Consider the following 12,659-nt stretch of genomic DNA (forward strand, 5'->3'; position numbering starts at 1 on the left):
ATGTGCTCCAATGTTCGTGGCTGTTATTTTAAGGAAGTTGATGGTCTTGGAAAGAGATGGACTCTGGGCATTCAAAGATATGTAGACACCACCCTTCCCGTCAAAGGAGTTTGCAAATTTAAAGCTGTGGAGTCTTATTTGTGAGTTTTTCTTCTTCTTTTTATTTTGGTTCTTGATTATTATTATTTTTTTGGTTCTTGTTCTTTGAGAAAAGTATAATTGGAAGTTGGAAGGCTGACAATTAGACCATCAAACTCCTCGATATTAGCTGGATTGAAGACAGAGATGAAAAGCACCGGCCTTGGGGGTCAGATCAGGGGTCAAATGATGGTTCCTCTCCTTATGAGCTACATGACCTGGGGCAAGGGAGTGAACTGGACTGAGCCTTCTTGCGAGTGGTTTTAGACAAGGCCATGCCTGTCAGAGGGGCAGCTACAGTGCTGTAGGAGGGAAAGGCGTCTGGTAGCTGGTAAGAGTAAAATAAGCTAATTCAGGAGCAGCTGTGAAGGCCAGCGAGGCCTTGGGAGAAACCCAAAGGGAGGCAGCAAAGGGAGCAAGCGACATAGCAGAATGGCTCCCACTCTTTGACCATAAAAGTGAAGGGAACCGGGGACAGCAGTAGGTTCTCCCCGGAAGATACATCCCGTGCACACAGTGCTCCTGAAACCGGACTCTGCCCCCACCTGCTGCTGAAAGCACTGTAAAAGCAGCCAGTAGAGGCAGGGCCGGCCTCGTCTGCCCAGCGGCACGCAGGGGAGGGCTGTGGAGTTTGCAGGGAGTCCGGATGGGAAAAGATTGGGATTCTGTACAAGCCCTGCTCCGTGGCACGCCAGTGGAGGTCGTCAGTTATGGGGGCACACAGCCGTGTTGTCTCGCACTTGTTCTCGTGGACTGCTCTGCCTGGAAGGAGGAAGCTCTCCCTGGTGCCCTGGATGAGCTGCTCTCTGCACTGAGACTTGCTGTCCCCAGCAAGAGACTCCCAGCTTCCCTGGCAGTTGAGGCCACGTGACTAAGTTCCAGCCACTAGACTGTGAGTGGACATGGTGTGTGCACGTTGCAAGGAATGTTCTTTAAAAAATGCTTCTCATCCCCTTTCCACCTTCATAGGGCTGGACTTGGTAATGGTGGTGAGTCACGTTTGATCAGATGGGCTGGGACAATACATGTGCATGGTTTGCACGACTGTTGGCAGAACAGGTTATAAGAAAGGCCTCACCCTTTGTCCTCTCCGTGGGCATTAGTCTGGCGTCCTGAAACATTGGGGAAGAGATGGCCCTTTCACATGATGTTTTCAGAGAGCCAGCTGCACCCCCCGTTCATTAGCACTTAGCCCCTCTGGTGGTTCTCAAAATGTGGCCTGGGGGTCCTTGAGACTCCTTGAAGAAGGCCATGAGGTCAAAACTATTTTCATGATAAGACTAGGATGTTAGTTGCTTTTTTTCATTCTTTTTTTTTTTTTTTTTAAGATTTTATTTATTTATTCATGAGAGACAGAGAGAAAGAGGCAGAGGGAGAAGCAGGCTCCCCGCGGAGCAGGGAGCCCGATGCGGGACTCGATCCCAGGACCCTGGGATCATGACCTGAGCTGAAGGCAGACGCTTAACCGACTGAGCCACCCAGGCGTCCCTTGCTTTTTTTCATTCTTGTCTGTCATTAGTGTGTGGTGGAATCTTCCAGAAGCTACATGACATGTGATGATGTCCTCACTCTGGTGGTTAGTAGAATGTGTATGTGGTTTTGGTGTTTTTAAATTTTTCTGTTTGAATTTCTAATATAGTAAATACCAATAGCTGTACGGACAAAAGCAGAACTCTGAGGTCTTCAATAATATTGGAGTGTAAAGGGGTTCTGAGGCCAAAAGGTTTGAGAACTGCTGGTCTGCTACTCATTGAACATCTCTGCCTGAGGGAACGTTCAAGCCTGCTCAAGGTGCTTAGTTACTTTAAACCTCTGGTTGAAGGGTTCTCTCACATCCTTACACTGCGTTTTCTACATGTGTGGTGTATGTGCACAAGCACACCATCATCCCAAACAGGATGGCGTGTTCTAGAAGGCAGGGGTGGCCCCTTGATCTTCTTTACTTACAGTCTCCCAGGTGAAGTGACTCTTGACCTAACTAACAGGGAACAAAATGGCAGGCCTGGCTAGATGCGGAGCCAAGAGAAACCTAGGATCGTGACTTCAATGAATTTACTCACCTGTTTAAGCAACATTGAGGACCTCCTCGAGCCTGGCACTAGGTAAGGCACATGGGTGCAGGGCTGGGGCTTGCTCTGTGACCCCCGCGAGCCGGGGCTGTTCTAGCTGCTTGTGTGGATGTTAGACTCTGTTCCTATGTTGTCACCTAGAGCCTGAGGGGTCCCAGTTACACACCAGTTTTGAAGGCCTATCATTAAATTAAAAGCAGCCAAGATTGATTCCCCCCCATTTTTTTAATGCATAACATTAGGAAAATTATATAAAGCCAATAATTTTTGAGTATAGCTGACACAATGCTATAGTAGGTTCAGGTATACAACTCAGTGATTTGACAAGTTTATACATTATGCTGCGTTCCCAAGTGTAGCTGCCATCTCTCTCACGACCTCACTATTACAGTGTCATTGACCGCATTCCTTATGCTGTGCCTTTTATTCCCATGACTTGTTCATTCTATGGCTGGAAGCCTGGATCTCCCACTCCCCCTTGCCCATTTTGCGATCTCCCTACCCCCCGCCCCTCCCATTTCTCTGTATTTATAGGTCTGATTCTGTTTTTTGTTTGTTCTTTTTTTCCTAGATTCTACTTATGAATGGAATCATATGGTGTTTGTCTTTTCAGCCTGTCCATGTTGTCTCAAGTGGCACAACCTCATCCTTTTTTTGAATACATTTTTATTTAAGGAATTTCACAAGTGATTCCTTCCACTGCCCAAGGTCACCTTAGTTCCTCCAAAGCTTGAGTTAACATTTATCCTCAAGATAGGCCTTTTCAAAATAACTTTTATTTAATTCAGGCTGTCCTGTCACTTGGCCCCCAATTTTTTTTTTTTTTTTTTAAGACCCTGAGATCATGACCTGAACTGAAATCAAGAGTTGGCTGCTCAACCAACTGAGCCACCCAGGCATCCTGGAACCAAACTATACTTTAAACATTATTTGTTATTGTTCTGTTCTTGAACACACAGAATTAAGTGGTTTACTTTGTTCTAAGTTCAGATACATTTTTTTTTTCCTTATATGTAACCCCTGATAATTTTTCCCCTGGACTCAGGAATCTTGGAATGACAAAAAGGTGTGTGCTGGTCAAACCCTACTTTCCCAATAGCTTCAGAAAGGCCGAGGCAACCAGGAGAAGGAGAGGCAGAGAAGAGACCGTCTCCCCCGAGAACCACTGCCTCATCGATAGACATTCCATCGTTTCCGACTTTTCACTATTACTGCAATAACCACCGCTCTGGCCTGCTAGTCTCGCCTTCACAAAGTGCCACCGACTGGGTGGTTTACTGACAGAAATGGACTGTCTTCCAACCGTGGAACCTAGAAGTTCAAGATCTGCTGCGTGTGGGTAAGGTTGGTTCTTTCTGAGGGCTTTAAAGGAAGCACATCTGTACCAGGCCCCTCTCCTTGGCTGTAGTCGGCTGTCCCTTCACGTCCTCTTCCCTCTCTGTGTCCATCCGTGTCCAAATGTCCCCTTTTTACCTGGACACCAGTTATATTGGTCTGGGGCCCAACCTAATGACTTCATTTTAACTTGATTATCTCTGTAAAGACCCTCTATTTCCAAATAAGGTCATACCGTGGGGTACTGGGGTTTAGGGCTTTAATGTATCTTTTTTTTTTTTTTTGAGGAGATAGGGAGACACACTTCCACCCATAACAAATGTCACAAAAGAACAGGTGGTTCACTGATTCCTTTATTTATTTAGGAGGTAGGGGGAGGGACAGGGGACAGAGGAAAATTACCTACAGGGCAAGGGTTGAGGAGGATTTGCAGGGGCTGGGCTAGAAAGCAGTAACACTGATTCTATAGTTGAAAAGGAGTAGTGCACATTTGTAAGTACCTGGTGGGAGATTTGTAATAAAACCTACCTTACGAATAAGTACAGTGGAATACTACTTAGTACATTCATACATGTTTCTACCATCTTAAGATTTTTATATATACAGTATATGATCTGTTTTTATAAATGTACAGCTTGAAAAAAGAGATCCTTCTTGTAATAGGTACAGCATTAAACACAAAACCAACATGGGCCAGCCACATTCCAACTGAAGACCCAGAGAAAGCAAGGCCCCCAGCCCCCAGCCCCTGCCCAGCAGCCTGATGGTCCTGGCGAAGCATAAACCAGCACCCCTCTGCACCTGTGGGCTCCACAGGCCACGCTGGCCCTTGGCATCTGCACGGGAAGTGCCCGCTCATGCCAAGCCCAGCCTGTAGAGGGCAGGTCCTCCCTGAGGGAAAGTGGCAGAGAGGAATGTGTGTGTCTGGTAAGGTAAAGAGGGTTGAAAGAAATGTGCTCTTTGACTAAAGGCACTTGTCAGCGGCCGCCTACAGCCAATCCCTGGGCCTGGTGAGCGAGTGGGGTGCTGTTTTGATAGAGCCAACAAGGTCTGAGTGGACCTCGCCTGTCCTCTCACCAGGTTTAAATACAATAAATAAATCTTAGTGGGTGGTTGTTTTGCCCTCCTGGGCTCCTATGAATAGGGCTACCTTTTAGGATCATTTATGGAGTGACACACCCTGTCCCGAACCCAGCATTTCAATGTCCTCCATGGGGAAGGTGCCAGAAAAACTCCAGGCCTTAAAGGAGGAAGCAGTTGCTTGCTATGGATCAGAAGGAGAACCCCAAACATCCCCTTCCCTGTCTGGAGCTCCTTCACCCGTGAGTCAGAGTCTCTTGCGCCTCAGATCTTGGTCACATAGTTGTTGGGGAACAAGCCCTGCTTGCCTCGTAGTCGACCCGTCCACCAGCCAGAAGGATCTGTGGGAGACAGAGATGGCGAGAGTGAGGGTGAGCAAGGCGGCCCTGCCTGGGCCAAACACACCCTGCCCTACGGGTGTATCACGTGGGCAAAGGTGGTTTGGCTCCCTCCGTCTGCATTCTTTGTCCTTCTTTATTTTCTTTTGTTAATTTTTTTAAAGATTTTATTCATTTGAGCAGGAGAGAGTGAGCGGCGGAGGGAGAGGGAGAAGCAGACTCTCCACTGAGTGGGGAGCCCGACGTGGGGTTCGATCCCAGGACGTTGGGACCGTGAGCTGAGCCGAAGGCAGATGCTTAACGGCTTAACTGACTGAGCCACCCACCCACGTGCCCCTTTATTTTCTTTTAAATGAACGCGTTGTTGTAAAAAGTAACCCCTCCCCCACAGCAGACACAGACAGACCACTCAGGGTCCCTGTTGCTCCCACATGAGGCTTTGCTCGGCCTCTGAGATGAGGGTGATTGCTCCCCGTGGGGCCCAGGCACACCAGCTCACCCAGCAGTCTTTACTCTGGAGCAGCGGCTGGGCCGCGGGAGGCTGGCTGGGGGTGGTGAGATGGCCCCCAGTCCTGCCTCCCCCCTTTTCCTCACACAGGGCTACTTGCCCCCTACACCTTTCCCACTCCTTCCTCCAGCGCGGAATGTTTCTGGAAGAACCTGATCTGCCACACCTCCCACCTTAATCCCAGGCCCTCCACCAGGAAAAAGCATGTAGTCTACATTCTTCCAGACCCTCTTCTGTGATTATAACCACACACACACTCATTTTAAACAGAAACGGGCCACTCTATCTTACTATTCTGCATCTTGCTTTTTAATACTTAATAGATATTGTCTTTCCACGTCTGCATCTCATTTTTAAACAGCTGTACTGTATACCAAGATTTATAGAACCATTTACTTGGTGATGGACGTTTGTTCCCACTTTTTCCACTACTGATGGAATAAATGTCCATACCAGTATCTTTACGTCTGCATGCAAGTAGCTCTATAGGAGAGATTCCTGGCTCAAAGAACATAGACCTTTTATTCTGTAAGACAACATAATTCATTGTTATAATAGGTAATACTCTTCTGTGTGCTTTTAAAAGTACAAAAGCGGGGTGCCTGGGTGGCTCAGATCATGATAATTCATTTACGTATTTTAGATCTCTAATTCATCTGATATTTGTTCTGGGTATGAGGTAGAGCCCTAACTTTCTTTTCTTTTCAAAATGGAAAGTCGTTGTCTCTCTTTTCCCCTGATTTCAAAGGCCACATTTATCCTATATTAAACACCTGTACACACATGGGTCTCTTTCTGGATTGTCTCATTTATCTAGATGTCTATTCCTGTACTCACAATGCACTGTACCAATTACAGTGATAATTTATAGCATTTTCTGAGAACTCCTAGGACTCCACATTTTACACAAATATGTAACTTTTGATTCAACCCAAAATATGTGTTCTTTCTAGAAAAATCTGAAATATTGAGAAATGAAAAGAAAGCAATACTCACTTAAAATTCAACACTTAATGAGACCACATATGAATATATACATACGTGCAGAGAGCCATATGTTTTATATTTTTACAAAAATAAGACTATAGTCCAGTCTACAACCTTTTCTTCCCATGAACATTTTTCCATTTCAGTAAGTATGCCATATTACTGCATCATTATCTCTAATAAAAATCTATGTCATCGAAGTTCACTGAATGGACAGAGCAAAGCTTATTTAGCCAATCTTTGTTACTTGGTAATTGGTCATTTCCAATATTTTTGCTGAACAAAGCTAGTGATAAAAATTCTGTTTGTGTTTACTAAGCATTTATTTCAACTTTTATTTCTACTCCGACACTTTCTAGGAAGGATATTAAATGGCTGAAATATTAACATCTATGGCAAACTAGATGGCTCAAGGAGGTCAAAATAATGCCCAGAGGCCATTTAGAAGGAGATCAGCCCAGGGACCTACAAGTCTCCTCAGAGTGACCCCTGTGATGAAGGAATCGGTTAAAAACACCATTCTTGGAACTGTCTGTCCTCGGCCACCTCTTCCCGAAGGCTGAACTTACCAAGGCCCACTTCACTCAGGCTGTCCTTGCTCTGCCCCTAATGGATGGCTCCGTATTGTCCACAAATCCTCTTGAGCCCGACATTCAGGGCCCTCCACCATCAGGCCACTCTTAGCTTCATCTCGTCTCCTATGACATCCCCTGGGGAATCCTGCCACAGGGTTGAGCTCATTTTCCTAAAATGATCTGCTCTTTCTAGCCTCCCTGGCTTCTCTGTCTCTCCCCCCATTCCCCACCAAAAATGCCATTTCCTTCAAGGTGCTTTTTAAACATCCTAAGTCAGGTGTTACCTTTTTTTTTTTTTTTTTAAAGATTTATTTATTTACTTGAGAGAGAGAGAGAGAATGGGGAGGGGGAGGGGGAGGGAGAGGGAATCCCAAGCAAATTCCCCACTGGGCGCAGAGCCAACGTAGGGCTCCATCCCATGACCCTGAGATCATGACCTGGGCTGAAATCAAGAGTCAGATGCTCGGGGCGCCTGGGTGGCTCAGCCGTTTAGCGTCTGCCTTAGGCTCAGGTCATGATCCCAGGGTTCTGGGATCGAGCCCCACATCGGGCTCCTTGCTCGGTGGGAAGCCTGCTTTTCCGTCTCCCACTCCCCCTGCTTGTGTTCCCTCTCTCGCTGTCTCTCTCTCTCTCTCTCTGTCAAAAAATAAATAAAAATCTTTAAAAAAAGAAAAAAAAAATAAAAAGAGTCAGATGCTCAACCGACTATGCCACCCAGGCACCCCCCGGAGTTATCTTTTAAAAAATACTTCCATAAGCACTAATGTTTGGTCATATGTATATTATAACTTATCTTCTCTACCAAATTAATAAAGCATTCAGCCAAGCCCACAGACTACTTTTATAAGAGATGTTACAGGTTGCCTCCCTGACTTCCATCTACCTTCCGTATGAGGAGGCCATCAAGTTTGGGTGGGATAGTCCTACCTCCCGTTTCCTACAGAAGTCCCTGCCATGCCTAACCTACTATAGGTACAGCCCTAGTCTTGCTACAGAGATTCAGGGATGGACACACGACCAATTTGGTCTAATCAGAGTGAAACCTAGGACTTTTGTCCAATGGCTAAGAGAAGTTTGAGAGAGAAAGATTTCAGACCTAGTTCGATCTGTTTGCTGGAACTGAGGCAGCCACTTTGCTGCCATGAGGGAAAACAGCCAAGAAGGGAGCAAATACATAGAAGGCAGAGCTGAAGAAGTATTTAAAAAAAATGATAAATAAAAAAAAATTGGAGCCTTGATCAAACTGAGCCTGAAGTCTAGATTCCTGCTACAAGTTTCAGTTAGAGCAGCCTATAAATTCCCTTCATGTTTAAACTAGTTTTTATAGCACTGTGACTGAATGTTCTTTAGGAGGCTGTCCCAGCCAGCCAGCCAGCCATGCACTTACCTTCTTTGATAATGTCGATAATGTCATTGGCATTGAAGCTGAGTTCATCTGTGTCCTGAGCATCATAGGCATAGAGAGCCTTGCACTGTGGCACCTGAGGCTTAGGCTTGGGCTGGGGCTTAGGTCTGCCCCCGGCTGGGGGAGGCCGACTGCTCGTTTGCCTCCGGACACTGTGGAGAGAGTGGAGGCAGGTGAGAGACAGGACCTAACAGGAGGCAGCACCGTGTGGTGGTCTGGAGCACGGGGCCAGCACTGGCCCGCTCAAGTTCAAATCCAGTTCCATCCCTAGAAGATACGTCAATTCCCAAACTTACTCTGAGAATAAAAATACCCCCGCCCCCAACTCTGGAGACAGAACTTTTGCCAGTGCCCCAGAAGCCTGCAGGTGCCTCTCAACAGCCATCCTTCCCAGAATCGACCACCACCCTGCATTTTGTATTAATAATTCTGCTTTTCTTTGTGGTCTTACCATACACACAAGTATCCCCAAACAGTACACATAGTTTGCCTATTTTTTTACTGTACAAAAGGAATGTTCTTTTTTTTTAGGGCGGGGTGGGGGTGGGGAACAGAGGGAGACAGAGACACAATCTTAAGCAGGCTCCACGCCCAGTGCAGAACCCGACGCAGGGCTCAATCTCACGACCCTGAGATCATGACCTGAAACGAAATCACGAGTCCGACGCTTAACCGACTGTGCCACCCAGGCATCCCCAAAGGAATCATGTTCTATCATTTGCTCTATTTTTGAGATACACCCTAGTGATGCATGAATGTACTGGCCACGAGAATGCGTGTCCAATGGCTAAGAGAAGTTTGAGAGAGAAAGATTTCTCTCTCAGCCTCTTCCATGGCACGAATATGTCACAACTTACTTCTCCAGTCCCCTGTTGATGGTCACTTGGGATGATTTCATTTCCAGTATTGCGAAAAAATAGCAAAAATAAAACTGCTGCTTTGAATACTCTTGCGCGGGCAGTTTCTCAGCCTCAGCGCCACTGCCGTCTGGGGCCAGCACTGCTGGGGATGCTCCGAGGGGGCCGCCCCAGGCTCGGTGTACTGCAGGCTGAGAGCAGCATCCCGGCCTCTACCCGGTGGATGCCGGCAGTGCCTCCCCCGCCTCATCGCGGTCATCAAAACCATCTCCAGCTCCAGCGCCCTCAGCCAGGTCTTCGAGCTTTACATGTATTCTTTCTACACACCACACTGCCTCCAGCCTCCCTTCGTACATGTCTCAGAGGCACTGTAGCTTGAGCGATTTTAAACTTCTATCTGAAACAACTCTTTGTTAAGTATGTTCATACAGGCATTTAGAAAAAAAAGTAGTAAACGTTTTCTTTCCCACTTTGCTTGAGGAGAAACCAGGAAAAGCCTACATTCATTTGCTCACAAAACAAACCTAAGTTCAAGATTTCTTTTTGGAGAAATTGGGCTGTACTCAACTCAGTGGGGCTGGCTGTGTTCACACCTGTGGCAGGAAGAAGAAGGGAGGGTCCCTCCCCCCACTCCCCCTGGCCTGAGTTGTGTGTGGGGGTGAAAGCACACCCAGCTTTGAGCCATGCCTCCTGAAGTCCCATGATAACAGATGTGCACTGGGTGCTGATGAGCAAGTTAGATAATATCTGGGTGTGGGGGGGGGCACTGGCTGCCAGCTTGGGGGGAGGTAGGACTCTGTCAGGGGTGGGGTTTCAGGGGGCTGCCCGGGGCTCCCTGCGTGGGTGGGGAGCAAACCCCAAGGTTACTCAGGCTCTACTCTTCTTAGGTCCCCACCTACCCACCCACCACCAAGCACTTTCATCATAGAGGACAGCATCTTGTAGATCACTAGCATGACATCATTTCCTCCCTAGTCAATTAGAAATCCCCATTCCCTGCTAGAGAAGTGCTTGCCTCTCTGAAAGCTGGCCAGGCAAGCAGGCTTTTTTTTTTTTTTTTTTTTTTAAGATTTTATTTATTTATTTGACAGAGAGAGAGACAGCTAGAGAGGGAACACAAGCAGGGGGAGTGGGAGAGGGAGAAGCAGGCTTCCTGCTGAGCAGGGAGCCCGATGCGGGGCTCGATCCCAGGACCCTGGAATCATGACCTGAGCCGAAGACAGGAGCTTAACGACTGAGCCACCCAGGTGCCCCGCAAGCAGGCTTTTAATTAAGCAACCTATACATTAGGGATGTGTCAGCATCTGGTTAATAAGAGCCATTAGCCTGGATACCAGAAGTCATCTGATTTCCCAGCAACAAGGAAGGGGGGGTGCATAGGAGGGGTGTGCATTAGAATACCCTGGGAGGGAGGAAAGACTCCAGCCTGCTGGTTCCAGGGTGCAGGGTTGGAAGGGTGTGCGCGCATGCGTGCACGCACACACACGCTCTCTCTCTCTCTCTCCCCGCGCCCAGATACTCGTGGATGGAGATCTGGCCTCTCTTATGTCCAGGGGGGAAACCTACGAACATTAGGGCAGTTGATGAGGCGTCTGGACCCAAGAGTATTGGGACTTAGGTATAGTCCCTGGGGAAAAAGGGGCCAGGGGGCCTCTTAGTGTGGAGAAGAAGGTAGATGATGCTCTGAAATGTAGGACTGTCCTTCCTGCAGCAATCCTGGGAGTCACCCCCTGGCTGCTCTGCCCATCACCTCCAGCTTTGACCAAACCCTGGCAGTTCCTCCTCCTTCATGTCTTTGCTACCAGTTGCTTCCTTCCCGGGCTCCCTGAATATCCCCCAACTCAGTATCTGTTAGTTCACTTCACCCTCCACTAAAAATCCCGACAGCTTCTCCTGCTCCTGGGAAATGGACTAAGACTTGCATGGAGCCTACAAAGTCCCTGCCGGGAGTGGCCCCCGCTGGCTTCCAGCCTCCAGTCCTGCTGCAGGCCACACTGGTACCTTTCCACCTTTCTTTTATGAGCCCTGGTTGGGGTCAGGGCACCCTGTTCACGTATTCCTAGCTTATATCATCTTTAGGGGACACTGCTTTCTCCCCAAGATCAGGAACAAAACAGATGTCCGCTCTTACCACTTCTGTTCCATACTGCACTAGAAGCTCTAGCCAGAGCAATTAGTCAAGAAAAATAAAAGGCATTCAGACCGGAAAAGAAGTAAAAATACCTCTATTTGCAGATGAGATGATCTTGCATGTAGAAAAAAACCTAAGGAATGCACTAAAAAAACTATCAGAACCAATAAACAAGTTCAGCAAGATTAGAGAATACAAGATTGAGAAAACAATTCCATCTGCAATACATACAGAAAAATATACCACGGAGGAGTAAATTTAACAAAAGAATAATTCCATTCATATAAAATATCCAGAAAAGGCTAATCTATAATGAAACAAGTAGGTTAGTGGTTCCCTAGGGCTGGGACTGAGGGTGGGGGAAAGGAGGTTTCTTTCTGGGATGATGAAAATTCTAAAATCAGATTATGATGGGGCACCTGGCTGGCTCAGTCAGTGGAGCATTTGACTCTTGATCTAAGGGTCATGAGTGTGAGCCCCATGTTTGCAGAGTGTACTTAAAAAAATTTTTTTTTAAACTAGATTACAATGATGGTTGTATAACTCGGCACCAAATACCACTGAATGGTACTTTAAATGGGTTGATTTAATAGTATATAAATTATATCTCAAAACTGCTTAAAAAACAAAACAAGTAAATGACATAGACCCCTCTTGGCTGGGCAGCTCCCTGCTGATACCCAGAGTGACCTCGGCCAGTCTGGCGGGCCGCAGGTGCTGGATGTCCCAGAACCAGGCAGTCTGGCAGAGGAGCTGGGGGAGGGGAGGACTATCTAAACCCCTGGGCCAACACAGTCATTGCATGGTATTTGGTCCCAAGGCATCAGAGAATACTTCCTTAAGATAAGGCAAAGTAAAACCTATCAAAATAAAACCTCAGGGAATACTGGGGGATTGGGGTTCCCTTGCAGGCCCTTGGCAACAGTGGGCTTGGTTGTCCCAGGCCCTGGACCGCGGCCACCATGCTTTACCAACGTAAAGCCATGTGCTCGTTTATCACTTGGCTAACCAGGATTCACAGTACCCCACATTTGGGAGCAGGGGGCGTCTAGGCAGCTTTGAGATGCGGCGCTGGGTGCTGGGGAGCAGAGTGTGGACTGGGGGGCTGTGTTTGAGGGGGATGGACGTGGAGGTGGGGGACAGCTCTGCATTTTGCGTTAGGGAAGTGTCTGCGTGGACAACCAACCCCGAGGTCACCGTGATCTGGCTCTTCCCTGTGACCAGGAAGGAGCACAA

At 47.5% G+C, this 12,659-nt stretch overlaps 1 protein-coding gene across 3 annotated transcripts in view; it reads right to left on the minus strand.

The window, feature by feature from the left end:
- Nucleotides 1-3,877: 3,877 nt before the first annotated feature.
- The window catches only part of MYO1E (myosin IE), a 190,320-nt gene continuing 181,538 nt past the window's right edge, over nt 3,878-12,659 (minus strand). The window contains exons 27-28 of one of the 3 annotated variants that reach the window (XM_021693805.2): nt 8,418-8,587; nt 3,878-4,963 (exon numbers count right to left, since the gene is read on the minus strand). In XM_021693805.2, the coding sequence (XP_021549480.2) occupies nt 4,887-4,963; nt 8,418-8,587 (247 nt within the window). In that variant the 3' untranslated portion in view covers nt 3,878-4,886. Of the gene's footprint in view, nt 4,964-8,417; nt 8,588-12,659 lie in introns of those variants that run through there. The other 2 variants (XM_044918014.1, XM_044918015.1) reach the window with 2 other exon arrangements.

Source organism: Neomonachus schauinslandi, chromosome 9, assembly GCF_002201575.2.
Source record: "Neomonachus schauinslandi chromosome 9, ASM220157v2, whole genome shotgun sequence".
Taxonomy (NCBI): domain Eukaryota; kingdom Metazoa; phylum Chordata; class Mammalia; order Carnivora; family Phocidae; genus Neomonachus; species Neomonachus schauinslandi.